A 22,124-nucleotide genomic window follows, 5' to 3' on the forward strand; every position below is an offset into this window, starting at 1 on the left:
CCAGGACCAAGCACCACTCAGAGGCAAGTGTAGCCCCGAGGGCCCTCAGAGTAAGGTTCTGGGCCTCAGGCAGCCTCTGCTAGAATCCCCCAGTCCCCATTCCTGGTGGGCGGGGCTCCATTGACACCTTTCCCGGCCACGCCTAGGGGGAGGAGGCGGGGCCTGGGACTCCGGAGAGCCAATGTGGACGGCCGTGGTCACGCGCTGCCGTCGAGCAGGCCAATGGGCGCCGGGGGGCGTGTCCAGGGCCTCGGACTCAGGGCGTTTATAACTACTTGGAATGCTATGCTTTACTGCGCGCTCTGGTACTGCTGTGGCTCCCCGTCCGGCTGCGGGACCTGTGCCCCGCGCTTCAGCCCTCCCCGCACAGCCTATTGATTCCCCTGCCGCCCTCGCTCACCTGCTCGCCATGGAGTCGCTGGTTTTCGCGCGGCGCTCCGGCCCCACTCCCTCGGCCGCAGAGCTCACCCGGCCGCTGGCGGAAGGGCTGATCAAGTCGCCCAAGCCCCTGATGAAGAAGCAGGCGGTGAAGCGGCACCACCACAAGCACAACCTGCGGCACCGCTACGAGTTCCTGGAGACCCTGGGCAAAGGCACCTACGGGAAGGTGAAGAAGGCGCGGGAGAGCTCGGGGCGCCTGGTGAGTGCAGCTCCCTCTCGCGGCGCGGGGCGAGCTCGGGCTTGGCCGCCGGCGGGGAGCGGAGGAGGGCGGGCGGGGGCTCGCTCGTTGCTCGGCGGAGAGGCCAACGTGATCTTTACCGCGCTGAGCTTGCGTGGCTACCGCGTGGTGTCCCTGGCAAATGTGTCGGTCCGTGATTGCAGGGACAGTGGTCGCAAACTTGCGAACCCCAGCCAGCAACACCACACTGCTGTGATGATTGTCAAATAAAAGGGAGGCTATGGATAGTTGGCGCGGAAAGACGAATCGTGTCGTGTCCTGGGATAAGATTAGTTGAATTTTGCTGGGAACAGACTGTTCAATCGAGTACAATGGGAAGAGGAAGTACAAGGCACCCCATCTTAATAGGTATTTGGTAAATATGTGTGTGGTTGAATGAATGGATGAGGTGTGGAGTTCCCCAACTCCAAGAATCTGGCAGCCCAGCGCACTGGAGCTCTGGCACAGCGGGTAGGTTTTGACATTTAGGTCCTTTCCAGCTCTAAAAGTTAGTTGAAGTTTCATTATGATGAGTTTTTGATTCTGGAAAATGTGAAACCACGTCCACTGTACCAGAGACACCTTTCGGTTTGAGGGCCTTTTCAAGAACATGCCCTGTTACTTTGGTGCGAGTGTAGTAGTTTAGCAATCTGTGTGACCTTGGGCAATTTCCTTCATCTCTGTACTTTGTTTCCCCTTTTGCAGAACTGTAGAAAACACAGCCTGCCTCACAAGCTGCTGTGAGGATTGAATAAGATCGAAATGTGAACTTTTATTGCTCCTGACACATAGTACTTGCAGTGAGAACTTCTGGAAGGCCAGCCCAGAAAGGATGGCAAATTTGTCAAAAGTTAGTTAGCAGTGGTTAACTGGTTCTCAAACTTGAGTTTAAAGTACATAAGAATCACCTGGGATGTTTGTTTAAAATACATTCTCTGGTTCCACACCCGGAGTAGTTTATTCTGAAGGGCTAGGATAGGGCCATATAATGTATATTTTAATCAGCCTTTTAGAGCAGGTGGTTTAGGCATTATTATGTTTTGCCAAATCCAGTTGGGTGCTGGTTGTGAGGGTGTGTGTGTGTGTGTGTGTGTGTGTGTATGTGTGTATGGTTTGCCCTGTTGGCTACATCAGCAGTTACTTCCCCAGATTGTGTTTGCTTTTGCAGCCAGTAGCTGGTTTGAAATTCAAGAAGTCATTTCATTGGTGAAGGAGAGTGGATGTTGGAGAAAGGGATAGATTATGGCCCCATCAATAGCACCGAGTATGTTTTTCCTGCTATCGCCTGGCACAGTCCCCAGTTGCCTGCTGCCAGGTTACAGCTATTGGGCAATCATGTACTTCCTGGCTTGCCTTTTCTTTCTCTTTCTACAAAGTCTGAAGGCCTGGTGAAGCTCCAGGCTTGAAGCTGTTGGACCCAGGCTTTGTCAGGGGCTTAGCTGGAAAATAACTGCTGGTGGCTTGTGCTGCATGCCTCTTGGGGGTGGGGAGACTGGGTCGTGGGGACTGGGGTGGCTCAGAAACTGAGAAACTGAGATTGAAGTTCAGAGATCCCATCAGGCTCTTGACCCAGGTCACTGTGGGGTGTGTGTGTGTGGACATGCGTGAGAGAGAGTAAGAGAGAGATCTCATTTGATTCCAGAATGGGATGAACTAGCTTTCAGTTTTCAAACCTCAGTGGATTTAGACAGGGATTCCAGCTCTTATTACATCAGAAGATACTCCCTGGCCTCATGCCTCTTGCTCTATGTAGGAAGCCAAGATCAGTAGGCATGGGACCTGCTGTGAACCTCACTGATCCATAGACCACCCAGTTCTGCAGCTGGGAGCTTGCTCAGGGTCTCCTTCCTTCTTGGAGAGCGGCTGCCTGCTGTGCTAATGGTTTCTCAGTTCTGGAGCATTGCCTCTTCCCCACCCCACCCCACCCCACCCCTGCCTCTTGACTGTCCTCTGTGAATCGTGAATTGAGAGAGCCCTAGTATCTCAGGATACTTCAGTGGGGGAGAGGGGTGTGGGAGCTTGCCCAAGACCTCCCCCAGAATGAATTGAGATTGTTGGTGGGAGCTAGATTCAGAGGAAAGCCTGCTGGGTGACTTCCATCCCAATTTTCTCTCCACCTTTCTAGCATGCTTCCCGCTCCCAACCTGTGTAGATGGGATTTTCGGGGCCAGATGGGATTGGCAGAGGGGAAGGGCAGGTGGGCGGAACTAATGGAACTAACTAGGAGGGCATCAAAGGAAAAACAAATATTTGCTCTGGCTCTTCAGTACATTCCTGGTATCCAAATGACATTTCCTCCTGGGACTCTCCCAGCTCCCCCGGCCACCCCTCCCCCTAAAGAGAAAAACACATGCTGGGGTCTCTGAAATGGAGTCCACCAAAGCCTTTGGATGATCTGCATGGAAGTCTTACCTTCAAGGGGCACCATGAGGGGCATGAGTCCAAGTGGATGGTGCTCTGGAGCGAGAGTGCTTCTGTCTTTTTCATGTAGTGGAGTGCAGTGCAGGATTTCAAGATGCTTGAAAATGACTGAGGTGGTCTGATTCCTTCACTGACAGATAGAGTAGCTGAGGCCCGCAGAGGGGAAGTGACTTATCCTATAGCTGGTGAGTGGCATGCCTACAACATGGTCTCCTGGATGACCAAGTACTGAGTCCTAGACTGGGAGTTGGCCTTGAGATGAGCCCGGGCTTGCCTCAGTGTCTTTGTTATTCCAAAAGTTAGCTCCCGCTGCCTTTCCCAGCGCTCCAGGCTGTGCTTCAGGTGGGAAGAGTCACTGGGAACCAACCCCTACCCTCACATACAATGACTGTGTTGAAGGATTCGGGGTGGGTGAACTACACTGTATTCCTGGGTTTCAAACCTTGTTGGGGATGCTGCCTAGCTGAGAGTCAAGGCTGCGAGCGTCCAAATCGTGGCTCCATTGCTTACCAGCTGTGCAACCTCTCTGTACCTCAGTTTCCTTATCTGTAAAGTAGGGGTGATAATCATTCCTACCTAGTGGGATTCTCTTAGGATTAAGTAAGACAGCATATGTAAAGTGCATAGCACAGTATCTGACACACACAGTGTTGTTATCCCAGCAAGGCTGGCTTTGATGAAGTCCTGCCCTTCCCTTTCCTGGGAAATCCCTGTGTCCTGGAGGTCTGTCCTACCCTAAGAAAGAGTAAGGATTGTGCTGGGCTTCCCTAAGCCAAACCACTTTGGTTGCTGCTTTGTTCAAAGTCCTCGTTTCTCCTTCGGCCCCAGCTCCAGAGAAGGACTCCTGCCTGGCTGGCTGCCAAGGGCTTGCTTGGCGGAACACTGCCCTCCCTGCTCCCTCTGCACCTGCCCACTCAGTGGCAGGGAGGGAGGCTGCAGGCCACTCTTGTCCTTGAGCCCCAGCCAAACCACACAAGAAGGCTGGGCAGGGAAGCTCTTTGCCCAGCAACCCAGTAGAGGGGGCTGGAGGATGGCAAGGAGGGGGCAGCACAGTATGGGGAGGTGGCTCAGGCTCCCTTTGGAGCCTATTCCTGATCCCTGCCTAGCTCTCTGGCTAGTGTGGTGGGATGGTGAGCCACCCCTAGGCCCATCCCCACTCTGCCCAGCCTGGGCCAGCCCAGCCCAACCTCTCCTCCGTTATCTAAATGGGTCATCCTCCAGCTCCTTGCCCTGCCTCCCAGACAGCAGCTGCTCCACTAAAGACCAGAGAGGAATCAGGAATCTTGGCTCCAGCTCCAGGTGATAACTATGACCAGAGATGCCCAGCTTGTACCTTCTCTCCCTCCACCTGGAACCAGCATCTCTGGATCTTTTTCTAAGACCTTTCTACCATCCTCTCCTGAATCCAGATCATTCCTGATCTGAGTCCCTGGGAGGAAGGCGGTGTTTACCAGTTGAGCCACAGCACCTACCTCTCCAGGGTGTTGGTAAAGGAGTGGGCATATTTGTATGTCTGTAAGTGGGATGGGGTAGCTGGGTGATACTGCACAGCCTGGCCTAGGGCAAGATATAGGGCATTCCCTTCTCCAGGGATGGGAGGCAGGCAGGGAATCTCCATGGCTGAGATGGAAGCTTCTCCAGGCACCATCCTTCCATCTTCAATCCTGATTGTGGGTTGTGGAACCTTGAAAAATTCAGTGCACCTTTCTGGACTTCAGTGTGTGCTGTTTGCAAACTAGGATGAGGAATTAACCCTGCTGCCTTTTCCAATGTTCAGGACCGCAGGGCAAGAAAACCACTGGGGCGGAATCAGAAATTACGCTCGAGCAGGCTACTGTGGCCATAGTATGGGGCTCCTTATAATAATCCTTGGCTAGCACCTTCCTGGCATAGTAGCAGATGGCCCATTTCTGATGAAGTTCAGCCTAGAATTCTAGAGTTTGGAAGGGTGTGTAGAGATCCTGATGTGCAAATTCGTGAATGTCTCTTTCTGGCCTTTGCTCAAAACTTTCTTTCTGCCTGGAATGCCCTAGTCATCCCTCCGTAGCCCGCCTCCCTTGGCTTAGCAAACCTCACTCATCCTTCAAAATCGAAAGCAGTTTTCTCCCAGAGGTGGTTTTCCCTGCTCCTCCTATAGGCAAAGGAAGTTCTTTCCAGTGCTCTTGGAGCCTCTCTGCAGGCAGGGACATCAACTACCACATTCATCACAATAGAATGGAGTTTATTTAATTGTTAGCCCTCCCGCTGGACTGTGGGACTGTCCAATTTTTATCTGAATCCCTAACACCTATCACAGTGCCAGCCAGGCACATAGTAGGCACTCAGCAGATGATTTAAGAATAAATATCCTTTCATTTTTCAGATGAAGACATGAAAACCAGCCAGATAGGTTAACCAGACTTATTGTCTGGTCAAGTGACTTATCTTGAGTTGCATAGCTCCACAGGGACAAATAAGGATTAGATACCTGGGCTGTTGATGCCCTCTCCACTAACCAGATATTCAAGTTTACGTTATTATCATTGAATCTGGTTTTCCTTCCCCTTCTGAGTAGGGTGGCCATATAATGTACTATCTGAACTTGGATACTTTGGAGAGTAAAAGGGGCAGTATTAATAATTAGACCAGGACTATCTCAGGCATGTGGCCTTCCTGCCTCTGGGTGATTAGTTCAGCAATTGTTACCCTCTTCCTTGGTTTTAGTCATCTTATTTTTATTTTTTATTTTTATTTTTATTTTTTTTGAGACGGAGTCTCGCTCTGTCGCCCAGGCTGGAGTGCACTGGCCGGATCTCAGCTCACTGCAAGCTCCGTCTCCCGGGTTCACGCCATTCTCCTGCCTCAGCCTCCCGAGTAGCTGGGACTACGGGCGCCCGCCATCTCGCCCGGCTAGTTTTTTGTATTTTAGTAGAGACGGGGTTTCACTGTGTTAGCCAGGATGGTCTCGATCTCCTGACCTTGTGATCCGCCCGTCTCGGCCTCCCAAAGTGCTGGGATTACAGGCTTGAGCCACCGCGCCCGGCCTATTTTTTATTTTTTTTAAGACAGAGTCTCACTCTGTCACCCAGGCTGGAGTGCAGTGGTGCAATCTCAGCTCACTGCAACTTCCGCCCCGCTGGGTTCAAGCAATTCTCATGCCTCAGCCACCAAGTAGCTGAGATTACAGCAATGCATCACCAGTCCCAGCTAATTTTTGTATTTTTAGTAGAGATGGAGTTTCACCATATTGGCCAGGCTGGTCTCGAACTTCTGGCCTCAAGTGGTTTGCCCGCCTCAGTCTCCCAAAGTGCTGAGATTATAGGCATGAGCCACTGCGCCCAGCCTAATCAACATATTTTTATTCTAGAGAATATTGCCCGGCTATCTTGCAGATGAGAACAAAGGTCCCGAAAAATTAGTCTTTATAACCAAGTGAACTCCACCCGTGACTAGGAAGAAGAGGAGAAAATCTTATCTGAGCACTGCTCCCATCAGTCAAAGATCATCAGCCCAGTGACTTAACTAGTAAATATTTGTGATTTATGTTCACCAGTAACAACTGTTGGACGCTTTCTGTATGCTGAGCTCTGTCCAGGCCTGAGCGGTTGCTCTAATTTACTTTGACAGGCCAGCCAACAGTTAGCTAGAGCCCTCTCCTGTGCGGTCAGGATAGGCTGGAGAGTAGTGGCCCAACCACACCAGGGCAGTGATGCATGGCTCTTCTTGTCTGCCACCTGCTTGGGGACTGATGGAGGCCTGATGACATAACTTGTTTGCTTCCTGGAAAGTGCCAGCCATACTGTGATCTGCTGGGACCTAATATGGATACCAGGTGGGTCCCTAAGCTACCCCCTGATACCAGAGCACAAACTTGCAGGAGGCTGGAACTGTTCAATGACGATTAACAATTCTGATGTAGAATCATGGGCTTCTGGAGTTGAAAGAGATGGATCTTGGGGTTCAACTTGTGCACCCTCCCCCGTGCAGAGACTCCTCCCAGCCCCTCTAAGACGCCTTTCTCCCTTTTTTGGAACCTCATTTATTTTAGGCCTTGTCATCTTTAGAGTTCTGCCCCCTAAGCCTGTGATGATTTAGTTCACTATTGTATCTGCAAGTACACAACGGAACATCCAAGATGTGCCTATGTGTACATCTTAAGTTCTGAAATAGTTTTGATTATCTAGATATGGGATTTGTGTTTATATATGATTGATCATTTTCTCTTTATGGACCTTTATCTCTGAAGAGCTCATAGAACTTTATCCATTGTTTTATTTTAAACAAAGAATTTTAGTGAGAAAATAACTTGTCCATAAAATCTCCCCTTCAGGGAGAGGAAAAAGGGTATGAGGTGAGAGGTGTGTGGGAATTATCCAAGCTGAATCCAGGAAAGAGAGGTGCCTCCTAGTTGAAGGAGGATTCAAGCCCTCTCTACGCCTACCCCTGGCCCCCTGCCCAATTCCAAGCCCAGGTTTTTGTTTTTTGCTTAGCTCACTAGGGAGAGATGTATGGTTTGGAGCAGAAGGGGGATAGCCCCATCGCATCCCCTGCAGCTGCAGCATGGGCCTCTCCAGCATCTTGGGGAGGAGGCTCCATGGTGACCATCCCTCCCACCTGCCATTGTCCTCCCTGCCTTGCTCAGGGAGGGCCTGAGAGCAGGGCCTCCCCTCTTTCAAAGATGAAGCTAGGGGGGAGGAGCAGGGCGGAGGGCACGCCATCCCTGGCCCGTTGCCGGGGTGACCGGGCCAGGGCATTGTGAGCAGCTTCTCTTATGGGATTAGGGCTGTTCCGCATTCTTGTCCGATGGAGAACACAGGCCGGCAGGGCCTGCTGCCCCTGCAAGCCAGAAGCCATTGTCTGCCTCCAGAGCCCTGTGAAAGGGTGGATTAGAGGCTCCTCCCATCGAGCAGGGGTTTTCTTTTTTCTGTCTCCCTTTGAATCTTGAGGGGAGGCAGACCCTCCTGGGAAATTGAACGAGGAGCTGTTTACCACAGTCTAGGTCTTCAGATTTCTCACAACTTGCCTATCTCCCATAAGAGGAAGACTTGTATTTACCATTTGCGTCGTTGGGCAGCACTTGCCAGGAACTGGCCAGCCCTATGACACCCCACCCCCACCCTGCTCCCGCCCAGCCCTGCAGCCTCTGAGGGCCCCGTGGCATCTCTACAGCTCATTTCATAGACTCAGAGCAGGAAAGCCCCTCAGATCTCTTAGTTCAACCTGTTAGTTTCACAGAAAAAAAAAAAAAAAAAAAAAACCCGAGGCTCTTGAGAAGCGGTGGGACTCGCCCAGGGGGACAGTGACAGACTCCCCAGGCAGCGTCTCTCCCCAACTCTGCGCCTCAGGCCCTGCTCCCTGGTGTTTTCTGGGGTTTTGTCCAGGAGCTGCTGCTGAGGAGGGTGGAGCAGAGAGGAACCGAGACCCTTGTTGGCTCAGAGCTTTGCTAGCTGCACCGCAGGAGCCCTCTTTCCATTTCCTCCTGCCTCACTCCACCCTTCTGCAGCCCACCACACATACTGCCCAAAAGGCTTAGTCCTCCTGTGGTGTTTTTCTCTTGCTGGACTAGGGTAGCAAGCCCTGAGATAACAAGCAACTGTTGAGTTGTTTGTTTGTTGTCAAGGGAGGAATATTTCTTGTCTGAACTGAATAGACTGGTATTTGGGGGCTTTTTTTTTTTTTCTCATAATTTTGGGACCAATTTTTTAAAACGTGGTAAAACATACATAATATAAAAGTTACCATTTTAAGTGTACTGGTAGCGTTAAATTTAATGTTGTTGTAAACCAATCTCCAGAATTCTTTTCGTCTTACAAAACCGAAACTATACACATTAAACAACACCTCTCCATTTCCCCTCCCCCAGTTCCTGGTAACCACCGTTCTATTAATACTTTCTGTCCCTATGAATTTGCCTATTCCCAGTACCTCATTTAAGTGGGATCATACAATATTGATCCTTTGGTGACTGACTTATTTCACTTAGCATAATATTTTCAAGGATCATCCATGTTATAGCATGTGTCAGAATTTCATTCCTTTTTGTGGTTGAATAATTTTCTATTCCATCCTATGGACATACCACATGTAGTTTATGCCTACATTTCTTTTTTTATTTTTATTTTTTTTGAAACAGGGTCTCACTCTGTTGCCCAGGCTGGAGTCCAGTGGTGCATTCATGGCTCACTGCAACCTCTGCCTCCTGGGCTCAAGCAATTCTCCTACCTCAGCACGTGCCTATAGCTGGGACTACAGGCATGTGCCACCATACCCGGCTAGATTTTGTATTTTTTGTACAGACAGGGTTTCACCATGTTGCCCAGGCTGGTTGTGAACTCCTGGCCTCAAGTGATCCTCCTGAGTTGGCTTCCCAAAGTGCTTGGATTACAGGCTTGAGCTACAGCACCCAGACCTATCCCTACTTTTCTTGATGGACATTTGGGATGTTTCCACTTTGTGGCTAGGGACTGATTGCTTATAGCAAGTTACAGTGCTGGGGCAGAAAAAGCACCAAACTGAGAATCAGATGGCCAGTAGTCTAATCCAGTTGCGCCAGTTAGTGACTGTGTGACTGAGCACATCATCTAACCTCTCTGGGTCCCAGTTTCTTTGCCTGTAAAGGGTATTAATGATGTTTTTTGTGTCCACCTCCCAAGGTTGTCGTGAGGGCCAATTCATTTACTAATGCACCAAGGAGTTGTTCTGTGCCTACTGTGCATCAGGCAGCGTGCTCAGCGTCAAGAATTCAGTGGTGAGCAAAACCGGCTGGTCCTTGCGCATGGTGCAGATTGGCACATTTGCTTTATAATTCATAAAGCATCAGCCTTGCAAATGCAGGTTTTTTCCTTCCTTGTCTATCTGTAGACTATGAATAAGGAGGTGACTGGTCCATATTCCTTCCTGCTGCATGGACCATGTGCACTCAGCTCAGGTGAGATCTTTTCCTAGAGAAAGTGCTCTCCAGCCTCTCTGCCGCCTACCCTGGTGAAGGATGGAGTGGCTTCTCTGGGTGTACTCTGTGGCCTTTATAGCAGCTACAGGCAAACCACCAGGACCAGGGCCCCCAGAGTGTCCTCTGCCAAACCTTTTCCTGCCAAACCTTTCTCCTCATTCTCCTGCCTTCTATTCCCAGGTGGCCATCAAGTCAATCCGGAAGGACAAAATCAAAGATGAGCAAGATCTGATGCACATACGTAGGGAGATTGAGATCATGTCATCACTCAACCACCCTCACATCATTGCCATCCATGAAGGTACAGGGGGCACTTAAAGCCAGAAGTTGGGGGTGTATGTGTGTGCATGTGTGTGTTCACATGCGTGTGTACATGTGTCAGAAGAAACAACATAAAGAAGTAAAAAAGATACAGACTCTAGAGGTGGGCAGCAGCTGGATTTGAAACTCAGCTGTATGACTTTGCACAGCTCATTGAATTTAGTCTCTGGGCCTCAGTTCCTCATTTATAAAATGGGGTAATCCCATCTACATCACAGTGTGGTTGCAAAGATCAAACTGTTTATGTCGTTGAATGCTCCACTCATGGGAGGTACTCAAGGAATTGCAGGGTTTTTTGTTGTTATTATTCGGTTTTCCCTACTTGAACACCACCTTCCCAACCCAATGAGCTCCTTAGCAATCTGGGGGGGAAGCTGAAAGATACCTAGACCTGCACCTGTCCCAGATGTGTGGGTGCTATTCTTCATGCGTCCCAAGAGCCAGATCTCCTAGAGTCTGACCTGGGCTCTGAATCATTCCTGCCACAGGGCTGGCTCCTACCACTACTTGTCTTTCTTGGCCTCCTCTTCTCTGACATCAGTGCTGATTTCACCTCTCCAGCTGCCCTCCTCCCCGTGACCCAGACAACAAAGTGAGCAAGAGAGGGTGACGAAGGAAAGATGGGGAGCCCTCTCCTACACACACCTTTCTGCGCTGAGCCTTTACATGATATCAGTTAGATGGGAAGCGAGGGATAGCAACTGGAGGGAAGAAAGGGAGCCTGTAGCTCTGCCCTTTGTCTGTCTATTCCTGGTGGGGGAAAAATAGAGCAGTGTCTGCTCTTGGGTCATGGTCATAGAAAGATTAAGGGTAGAGCCACTAACATGGCCCTGTGGCTTCAGCCTGTTCCATGAAGAGCCAGGCAAGTGGCTGAGAAGGTTAATTGTATCTCTGTGTGCTTCCCTCAGGGAAGAGTGGGGAGATGACAAAGTATTGGTTAAGCCAGGCTGAGTGTGGTGATTGGGGTGTGTGTGTGTGTGTGTGTGTGTGTGTGTGTGTGTGTGTGTGTGTATGAAATCTGCCTTACACCTGTATTTCCAGGTAGGCTGAGTGCGGTGATTGGTGTGTGTGCATGTGCGTGCGTGTGCGTGTGTGTGTGAATTCTGCCTTATATCTCCAGCTGGATCTGGCAACTGAGTGCTGCAGCTCAAGATATGACTTCTCTGGCACCTTCAGATTCAACAGACATAAGAACATCATAGTTACTCTGTGACTGGAGGGGGTCCCCCAAATTCATCCCCTTCCTGCTACGGGCTTCAAGGGATGTGAAGTAATGGGTGTGCCTCAGTCCTGGGAACTGACCTCTAACCTAGCTGTTCTCCAAAATGTGCCCAGGCTGGCTTTTGACTCCCAATTTTATGGCACAAAGGTTGCATGCATCCTTGCAGAAATGATGAGAGCCATAGGGGTGGAGTCTCAGCCAGGCATTCCCAGGAGGCTGGGCCTCCACAGATAAGGGCCATTTACTCCTGTCCCCCTGGAAATAAGGACAGTCCTCCTGGCCATGTATCCAATTCCCTGGAAGCTGGGACTCCTCTAGGGAGAAGCCTCTTCACTTCACTCCTTCTCAGAGCCTAGACAACATTAGCTCTGGGGCAGACCCAGCAAGCCAAACTCATAGGACCCGTTTGACACAAAGATGCAGTGTCATGGACATACATGTTCTAACACACACCAGGCAGAAGGGCCAGTTTGATGAACCAGCCACTCCCTACCTAGTCTTCAAGTGGCAAGAGGGCCACTCCTACCCAGAGAGATGAGCCAGCTGGGATGGGGTGGCTGCCAGGAACCCAGCCAGTCAATTAATTACCAAATATGTATTGATTGCTTCTGTGTAGAAGCCCTTATGCATGAGGCCCTGCCCTGGATCCTCTGGATGAAAGTCAGAGATGGTGATGAATATCTCAGCTCTCTGTGGTGCTTTATAGTTCATGATCCACTTGAATATACTTTTATTCCCTCTTCTTTTTTTTTTTTTTTTTTTTTTTTGAGACAAAGTCTTGCTCTATCGCCCAGGCTGGAGTGCAGTGGCCGGATCTCAGCTCACTGCAAGCTGCGCCTCCCGGGTTTACGCCATTCTCCTGCCTCAACCTCCCGAGTAGCTGGGACTACAGGCGCCCGCCACCTCGCCTGGCTAGTTTTTCATATTTTTTAGTAGAGACGGGGTTTCACCGTGTCAGCCAGGATGGTCTCGATCTCCTGACCTTGTGATCCGCCCATCTCGGCCTCCCAAAGTGCTGGGATTACAGGCTTGAGCCACCGTGCCCGGCCTATTCCCTCTTCTGATCCTCAAGACAGACATTATTATTGGCCTTATTTTTCAAATGTATGCATGAGGGCATTGATTATAAATATAACTGTGGCTGGGTACGGTGGCTCATGCCTGTAATCCCAGCACTTTGGGAGGCCAAGGTGAGCAAATCACGCAGTCAGGGGTTCAAGACCATCCTGGCCAACATGGAGAAACCCCGTCTCTACTAAAAGTACAAAAATTAGCCGGGCATGGTGGCATGCACCTTTAATCCCCACTACTCGAGAGGCTGAGGCAGGAGAATCGCTTGAACCTGGGAGGTGGAGGTTGCAGTGAGCCGAGACCACGCCACTGCACTCCAGCCTAGATGACAGAGCGAGACTCCGTCTCAATAAATAAATAAATAAATACATAAATACATAAATAACCAACCGTAGGTACCATTTATCAAGTGCTTGTTTATGTGTCAGACCTACACCAGCTTGCTCAGCCAGCCCTGGAACTGCTGCTGACTTTTTATGTTTCTCACCCCAGCCCTGTGAGGTTGCCTTATTATCCTGCTTTTCAAATGAGGAAACTGAGGCACAGTGGTTTAATGACTTGTCCAAGATCACCCAGCAAACCTGCATTCTTACTCATGTATCTAGAAGAGATTTGCCCAAGGCCACAAGGTGAAAAAGTACCAGATTCTTGAACCAAGGAGCCTGGCTTTTCATTCCCATCTAGTGACGTCTCTGCCTTCCTGAAAGGGCTGGGTAATTTTTCAGAATTCCCAAAAGCCTGAACTTCCAAGGAGGCAGAGGGTGAGCCAGTGTCTTTGGCCTTAACTCATGGCTCCTGGAAGATGCTGAGAACTTCCAAGGCCCTTCTTCTGCCCTTATTTGCCACCATATAGCCCCAATAGCAGATATCCCTGGAGCGGGTCCTGTCTGGTTTGGGGCCCGGGGTCGGGGAGGAGTGAGTCACCCCCAGTGGAGAGCAGTGCACTCTGGGAGGGCCTGACGTTCCTTTCTTTGCTCTGCCCAGTGTTTGAGAACAGCAGCAAGATCGTGATCGTCATGGAGTATGCCAGCCGGGGCGACCTTTATGACTACATCAGCGAGCGGCAGCAGCTCAGTGAGCGCGAGGCTAGGCATTTCTTCCGGCAGATCGTCTCTGCCGTGCACTATTGCCATCAGGTGAGCACCTACCTGCTCCAGCCGTGTTCTCAGGGGCTGGCCACTGGGGCTCTGGGGCTGTTTTGGACCAGAGAGGTTCCATGACTTATCCAGGATCACACAGGGAGACAGAAACAGAGGCAAAACTAGATTCTGGACTCTCAGAGAAATGTTGGTGTCTCTAACTTTGAGCCCCTTACCCGGGGATAGAAGGGCCTGTGATTTCTTGCGGCCCACACCAATAAAGATGGGCATTCCCAGCCTACCTGTGCTCAGACCCACTTGGCTCCCTTTGTGTTTACCTCAGTCTCCAGACCAGGCCCCTCATCACCTTCCCTTCCCTGGTGACCTTCCCCTGACTGCCCCCTCCTTCTTTCAGAACAGAGTTGTCCACCGAGATCTCAAGCTGGAGAATATCCTCTTGGATGCCAATGGGAATATCAAGGTGAGTCCCACTTCTTATTTCTAGAAGCCTCCCTGCCCACCCCAGCTTTTCTGTACTGTCCCTAGCCAAGTAGCTCTAAGCTCTTGGTGGATTCCTGAAGGAGCTGAGCAAGGCTGACCTTCATTGGTACTGGTAGGGACCTCAGCCGTCATCCATTCCAACACCTCATTGTGTGGATGGAGAGCTGGGGCCTCAGCTGAGAGGTGCTTTGCACAAGATCACACAACTAGTGTGTGGCTGAGCCTGGACTAGAACCAAGATCTTCTGACTCCCAGATCAGTGCTCCTTTGATGTCATAAGGGTGACAGGAGTCTAGATCTAAGGTCAGGTTTAATACAACCTTGGGATGGGCCCGGCCTGAGTTCGTCTCCCTGCCCATGTGTGTACACACTTGCATACACACACACGGACACTTTAATCTGCTACAATTAGCCAGGCGCAGTGGCTCACGCCTGTAATCCCAGCACTTTGGGAGGCCGAGGCGGGTGGATCACGAGGTCAGGAGATCGAGACCATCCTGGCTAACACGATGAAACCCCGTCTCTAGTAAAAATACAAAAAATTAGCCAGGTGTGGTGTCAGGCACCTGTAGTCCCAGCTACTCAGGAGGCTGAGAGGCAGGAGAATGGTGTGAACCTGGGAAATGGAGCTTGCAGTGAGCCGAGATCGCGCCACTGCACTCCAGCCTGGGCGACAAAGCGAGACTCCATCTCAAAAAAAAAAAAAAAAACTGCTACAATTAGATAGCCCTTTGGAAACTTCAGATGAAGGACCCCAGCTCCAGCTTCCTGCTTTCTGCAGCTGCTGGATTTCCATGCTTAAGTAGTTAAATTCAGGCATGGAAAAGTTCATGTTGATGGGATAAACTGAGATCTCAGGGCTGGAGGAAGGACGTGGCACTGGGAAGGCTGGCCCCTGCAGGCACCTGGGAAGGTGACGCTGCACTCTGACCCTCTTCAGAATCTTCCTGAACCCAGGCCATAATCTCTTCCAGTGGCTCCTGACCTGTCCCATAAGGTGCCCTGGTACTGAGTTCATTCCCTCTTACCAGTCAATTCCCGGAGCAGGTGGGGCAGTCTTTGATGCTGATCAGAAGGGAGGGAAGCCACAGCCAGTAAACCCACATAATCGGGCACCAACATGGACAGGCATGAAGTTTTCTATCTCTACCAATCATGTGCTTCATTATGGGCTTCAACTGGCCACTGCTTGATAAGAGGCCAATAAAACCATAAACAAAGGAGCCAGGGTTTCATAAACAGCCCCTCCCCACCCTGAACACACATAACCCTCTGATGGGGTGAAGAGGTGGGGAGCACGAGGGCATGGCCTCAGCCTCTTACTGAGGATAGGTGGGAAAGGGTGTCTCTGGGGAACGAGACGATGGGGTCGGGTTCTCAAGCCCTCAATATCAGATGGTTCAGGGAGTCCTGGGCTGTAACCACAGCCCTGACGTTTGTTCTGCCCTCATTATTGCTTCTGAGCTATATTGGGCTGACCCCAGGTTTCTGCCACCAAGTTCTTGCCCAGGTGTGCACACAAGAATAAGCCCTTTGCTAGGAAGGGCAGCTCAAGTCTTATGTGGTTCACTGGTTATAGGGCTTGCTTGTTCCTGAGGGCCATGACATTATCACAAGATGCTGGCTTTCCCCTTCCATCTGGCTGACCCTCCTTTCCATCACTAAACATCCTTAGAATCTCATGCAGGCTCTCGGCTGGGCTAGCAGCTGCAGGAGAGGTGGGGGCAAGGAGGTCAGCATGGGAGTGTACAGTCTGTCTGGAAGGCAGATCTAATGAGCAGGGCTGCTCCAGGGAGGCACTGGAAACTCTAGGCTTCTAGAAGAAGGAAATGGAAGACTTTCCAAGGGATATGGGCATGAGAGAGCATCTCTGTAGTGGAATGCCACGTAAGCAAAGCGGTCTGGGGAGCAGTGAGGATCCTGAAGCCCCCACATACCTCTGCCTAGATGCTCCTTATTGACACAGCTCCTCAGGGTTCGTTCTTCCAGGGCCTGAGCTATGCTGACAGTGCTCAGTGTGGGGTAGGGGTCATGGGGACCCTTTCCTCCTGCTGGAGCCTGGGTTTCCCCAGGGTCTGAAGAGGGGTGGGCCAAGAGCTACAGAAAAACCCAGGCCTTGACATGACCTGTGCCCATGTTTGATTCAATCCTGCAGATTGCTGACTTCGGCCTCTCCAACCTCTACCATCAAGGCAAGTTCCTGCAGACATTCTGTGGGAGCCCCCTCTATGCCTCGCCGGAGATTGTCAATGGGAAGCCCTACACAGGCCCAGAGGTAAGTGACCACCCTCCCCTGCCAGCCCGCCTCGGGTATTTACTATGACTTTAGATCCTGGGAGATTGATGGGCTAGTTTTCTCGTTATTCACCTTTTCAGAGCACAAAACTCAAGCCTCCCAAAAAGTAGTAACTTGCCAGGTGTCTAGCCACGAGTGGCAAAACTAGAACTAGGCCGGGCGCAGTGGCTCACACCTGTAATCCCAGCACTTTGGGAGGTCCACAAGTGGACCACTTGAGGTTGAGAGTTCAAGACTAGCCTGGCCAATGTGGTGAAACCCCGTCTTTACTAAAAAAAATACAAAAGTAATGGGGCTTTATGGCATACACCTGTAATCCCAGTTACTTGGGAGGCTGAGGCAGGAGAATCACTTGAACCTGGGAGGCAGAGTTTGCAGTGAGCCGAGATCATGCCGCTGCACTCCAATCTGGGCAACAGAGCAAGACTCCATCTCAAAAAAAGTGAAAAAGAAAACAAAACAAAAAACCCTAGAACTAGAACTTAGGTCTCCTGACTCTTAGGTTAGTTCTTTGCCTCCCTCACTTTCCTTGTTCCTGTTACCTTTCCCGGCACCCGGTCCAGCCTCCCAAGAGTGACGTAGAGATAATATCTGTCACAACCACCCCTTCCCCAGCCCAGAAGAGATGACCTGGCTATAGCTCTTGTGCTTGTAGCTGTCCCTCCCAGGGAAAGCGACTGGCAACATCTCAGCCCCCTTCTGCAGTATCCCCGTCTTGGCCCCTGGGTAGGAGAGGTGGGTTGTCCTCAGGTGTGCTGGCCTCTGAGTTCTCCAGCATGTACCATTTTCTCATCTGGTATGGACATCCCTGCTGACCTCCCCTGTCTCTCTCAGGTGGACAGCTGGTCCCTGGGTGTTCTCCTCTACATCCTGGTGCATGGCACCATGCCCTTTGATGGGCATGACCATAAGATGCTGGTGAAACAGATCAGCAACGGGGCCTACCGGGAGCCACCTAAACCCTCTGGTGAGTGAGAGGGGTGGGTGTTCTTATCCAGGCCTGGGGTGTCCTTCACTCATTCCTAAGGCAAGAACTACACAGTGGCACAAAAGTCAAAAGGGCAACAGTCCATCATGGCCCATGGTAGGTTAGGGGACCGTCCACCGTATGTCCAGTGTCGAGACCTCTGGGGAAGGAGGGGATAGCTCTTTCTTCCCATAGGGGCGTGCTTGATTATATTTGGGAAGTGGTTCCTAAGCTCTCACTTAGATCTCCTTTGCTACAGTTGTCTCATTTCCTATTGCTTTTGTTCTCATCCTCAGAAACCTTTTTGTCCTTGACTATGACTTAGAAGGCAGGAAGAAGGGTGTGAGAGCCCCAGTTTACCCTGAACACAGTCTCTACCCTCAGAGGGTTGAATTTCAATGGAGAGAGAGAGGATAGATACCAACATACACACAAGGGCTCATGAAGGGGTCGCAGTCCTGAGGGGTCAGAGGACAGAGAGGCAGCTGGAGGAGTCAGTCCAGGAACTGTGGACTGGGGAGCTGTCCTGGGCCAAGGCATGTACAGAACCGTAGGCTGGAAGGGACGCATCCAACCCAGGAATAAGCAGTGTCTTAGTTCAAAAGGGGATGAGCTGGGGACAGGGGACAGGGAGTGCCTATTCTGGGAGCTGCCAAACTGAAGCACCTGCCTTTTGTCTTCCAGATGCCTGTGGCCTAATCAGGTGGCTGTTGATGGTGAACCCCACCCGCCGGGCCACCCTGGAGGATGTGGCCAGTCACTGGTGGGTCAACTGGGGCTATGCCTCCCGTGTGGGAGAGCAGGAGGCTCTGCACGAGGGTGGGCACCCTGGCAGTGACTCTGCCCGGGCCTCCATGGCTGACTGGCTCCGGCGTTCCTCCCGCCCCCTCCTGGAGAATGGGGCCAAGGTGTGCAGCTTCTTCAAGCAGCATGCACCTGGTGGGGGAAGCACCACCTCTGGCCTGGAGCGCCAGCATTCACTCAAGAAGTCCCGCAAGGAGAATGACATGGCCCAGTCTCTCCACGGTGACCCTTCTGATGACACTGCCCCTCGCCCTGGCAAGAGCAACCTCAAGCTGCCAAAGGGCATTCTCAAGAAGAAGGTGTCAGCCTCTGCAGAGGGGACACAGGGGGACCTTCAGGAGCTCAGCCCAATCCCTGCGAGCCCAGGGCAGGCTGCCCCCCTGCTCCCCAAGAAAGGCATCCTCAAGAAGCCCCGACAGCGCGAGTCTGGCTACTACTCCTCTCCCGAGCCCAGTGAATCTGGGGAGCTCTTGGACGCAGGTGACGTGTTTGTGAGCGGGGATCCCAAGGAGCAGAAGCCCCCGGAAGCCTCAGGGCTGCTCCTCCATCGCAAAGGTATCCTCAAACTCAACGGCAAGTTCTCCCGGGCAGCCTTGGAGCTCGCAGCCCCCACCACCTTCGGCTCCTTGGATGAACTCGCCCCACCTCGCCCCTTGGCCCGGGCCAGCCGACCCTCAGGGGCTGTGAGCGAGGACAGCATCCTGTCCTCTGAGTCCTTTGAACAGCTGGACTTGCCTGAACGGCTCCCAGAGCCCCCACTGCGGGGCTGTGTGTCTGTGGACAACCTCATGGGGCTTGAAGAGCCCCCCTCTGAGGGCCCTGGAAGCTGCCTGAGGCGCTGGCGGCAGGATCCTTTGGGGGACAGCTGCTTTTCCCTGACGGACTGCCAGGAGGTGACAGCCACCTACCGACAGGCCCTGAGGGTCTGCTCAAAGCTCACCTGAGTGGGGTAGACATTGCCCCAGGCTGGGCAGGCTGTCAGCTGCAGCTAGCTGCACCCCAAGGGGAGATGCCTTCTACCCCACCTCCCAGGACCTGCATCCCCACTCAGAAGGCTGAGACAGTTTGCAGTGGAGCCCTGGGCAGGGCTGGATGTGAGAAGCAGGCAAATGAAGTGTGTCAAGGGTTCAGTGTCTGTCTTCAGCCCTGCTGAACCAAGAGGATAATAGAGAAAGAGAGGGGAACGGGAAGGCCCGTGACCGAGTCCACGTTGCCCTTTTCTTGTGCATGACAGAGTCCAAGTTGCCTGTTTCTTGTGCATGTGGTGGGGCCACAGAGACCTGGAAAGTGAACTCTCCCAGGGCCCATCTCCTGCATCCCATGAATACTCTGTACACATGGTGCCTTCTAAGGACAGCTCCTTCCCTACTCATTCCCTGCCAAGTGGGGTCAGACCTCTTTACACACACATTCCTGTTCCTACCAACCACCAGAACTGGATGGTGGCATCCCTAATGTGCCTGAGGCATCCTGGGAATGGTCTTCCTTATTTTTATATTTATTTATTTATTTATTTTTTTGAGACGGAGTTTCACTCTTGTTGCCCAGGCTGGAGTGCGATGGCATGATCTTAGCTCACCTCAACCTCCGCCTCCCGGGTTCAAGCGATTCTCCTGCCTCAGCCTCCCTAGTAGCTGGGATTACAGGCACCCGCCACCACGCCTGGCTAATTTTGTATTTTTAGTAGAGACGGGGTTTCTCCATGTTGGTCAGGCTGGTCTCAAACTCCCGACCTCAGGTGATTCACCCGCCTCGGCCTCCCAAAGTGCTGGGATTACAGGTGTGAGCCACCGCGCCCGGCCTAACCCTTCTTATTTAGCCTAGGAGTAAGAGAACACAATCTCTGTATCTTCAGTGGTTCTCTTCCCTTTTTCATCCTCCAAACCTGGCCTGAGCCTCCTGCAGTTGCTGCTGTGAATCTGAAAGACTTGAAAAGCCTCCGCCTGCTGTGTGAACTTCATCTCAAGGGGTCCAGGCTCCTCTGGACTCCACCTTGGACCTCAGAGACTCAGAACTTCTGCCTCTAAGCTGCTCTAAAGTCCAGACTATGGATGTGTTCTCTGGGCCTTCAGGACTCTAGAATGTCCATATTTATTTTTTATGTTCTCAGCTTTGTGTTTTAGGAAAAATGAATCTTGCTGTTTTCAATAATGTGAATTCTATGTTCTGGGAAAATCCACTGTGACATCTAAGTTTTGTGTACAGAGAGATATTTTTGCAACGATTTCCACCTCCTCCCACGCCCCCTCCACACCCCACCCCACACTCTTGAGTCTCTCTACCTAATGGTCTCTACCTAATGGACCTTCGTGGCCAAAAAGTACCATTAAAACCAGAAAGGTGATTGGAAGCAGGCCCTGCTGTTCTCTTTGGTGATTGAGGTGGGGAGGGATGGTGCTGAGCAGGTTTTTGAGCCTTCTCCTAATACTTGTTCCCCTAGTCTGCCAGGGATGGGAAATGGAAAAACTGCCAAATCAAAACAAACGTGAGCTCAGTAGCTCTGGCCTGACCCTAAGCACACAGGTGGGAAGGCCCTGGGCCCAGGGTCCCAGTTGTTCTTCCGGCCTTTGGCACTAAAGTAGAAGTGGATTTGGCAGATTATCCCACCCTGCCCCCACCACCTGCCTCCTCCCACCCCCGCTCCTGTCTGCTAGAGCCCTGCTCCTGCTGGGTAAAGACACGCCCACTGCCTTTATTCTCTCCCTCCTAAGAAATCCCCTTTACTCTGGTGCTGGGCAGCTTCTCCCCCCTCCGTCCTCACTGCCTGACTCCTAGAGAAAGCAAAGAATGCCTGGAATGTCCACCCCCACCGTACGCCAACTCCCTCAGCCCCCTGCAGAGCATTCCCCACACGCCTGCTCCATTGAGAAACTCCCAGGCTCCGAGGGCTGGGGATGAAAGGGAGGATGAGGACAAAGTGCCCGCCAGCAGCCGGCTGGCTCTGGCTTCAGGCAGCCTCCCTCCCCTACCCGCGACCCACCCTGGTAGTCACAGGAGGCCTCCAAACATCCCCAGCTCTGGCTCCGGCCCCACAACACACCTGTCCTGCCAGCTGTCGGTGCCTGCCCAGTGGAGCGTTGGACCTCCCCTCCCACACCTGGAGAGCTGAGCTGGCAAAGTCACGAGTCTGCAAAGGAGATGGGGAGGGCGAGGCAACTATGGGGTCAAGGTGGGAGAGCAAACAAGACATTGCTTAGGCGACACTGGAGTACTTAGGTCTTAAGTCTCTGAGGTCCTACTCAGTGCTGAAACTCTGGGCTAGACTCTGGGTAAACATGGAAAAAATCTAGGGGGCGGGTTTATCTCCAGAAGCTTAGAGTTCAGCTGTGGGGTTAGCAGTGCTCCTTTATTCATTCCTCTCATGAATCAAGCCTTTTTGTGTGCTAAGCTTAGTAGAAGACAGTGGTAATTGCTGTATCCCTGGTGCAAAAAACAAAAAAACAAAAACAAAAAGAGATCTTAGCCTCAAGGAGGTTACAGACTAGGGGTAAGGTAGCATGCAATAAATCCAATGAGAAATTGTTACTGGTTCAGATCCTGTTGAAAGGAGTTTGGATGATGGAAAGAATTGCATCTTGGGAGATAATAATAGGGGCTACCATTCACGAAGTGCTATGGGTCAAGCCCTTTAGGTGTCTTGCCTCACGTAATGCCCACGATAGCCTTGTTAGTTCAGTACTATTTTTATCATTCTCATTTTATAAAAGAAATGGAGACTCAAAAACATCAAGTAAGCCAGGCGCAGTGGCTCACATCTGTAATCCCAGCACTTTGGGAGGCCAAGACAGAAGTATCGCTTGTCAGGAGCTCGAGACCAGCCTGGCCAACACAGTGAAATCTGACTTTACTAAAAATA

At 51.6% G+C, this 22,124-nt stretch overlaps 1 protein-coding gene across 1 annotated transcript; it reads left to right on the forward strand.

The window, feature by feature from the left end:
* The first annotated feature begins 249 nt into the window (after positions 1-249).
* On the forward strand, positions 250-20,618 carry NUAK2 (NUAK family, SNF1-like kinase, 2). The gene is made up of 8 exons (XM_011957745.1): positions 250-640; positions 10,188-10,308; positions 13,606-13,757; positions 14,116-14,181; positions 16,357-16,476; positions 17,332-17,464; positions 18,149-19,477; positions 19,511-20,618. The coding sequence occupies exons 1-7, from the start codon at positions 281-283 to the stop codon at positions 19,210-19,212; spliced, it is 2,016 nt and encodes a 671-aa protein (XP_011813135.1). The 5' UTR covers positions 250-280; the 3' UTR covers positions 19,213-19,477; positions 19,511-20,618.
* The last annotated feature ends 1,506 nt before the right edge of the window (positions 20,619-22,124 follow it).

Source organism: Colobus angolensis, unplaced genomic scaffold (genome assembly GCF_000951035.1).
Source record: "Colobus angolensis palliatus isolate OR3802 unplaced genomic scaffold, Cang.pa_1.0 Scaffold449, whole genome shotgun sequence".
In the NCBI taxonomy this organism is placed as follows: domain Eukaryota; kingdom Metazoa; phylum Chordata; class Mammalia; order Primates; family Cercopithecidae; genus Colobus; species Colobus angolensis.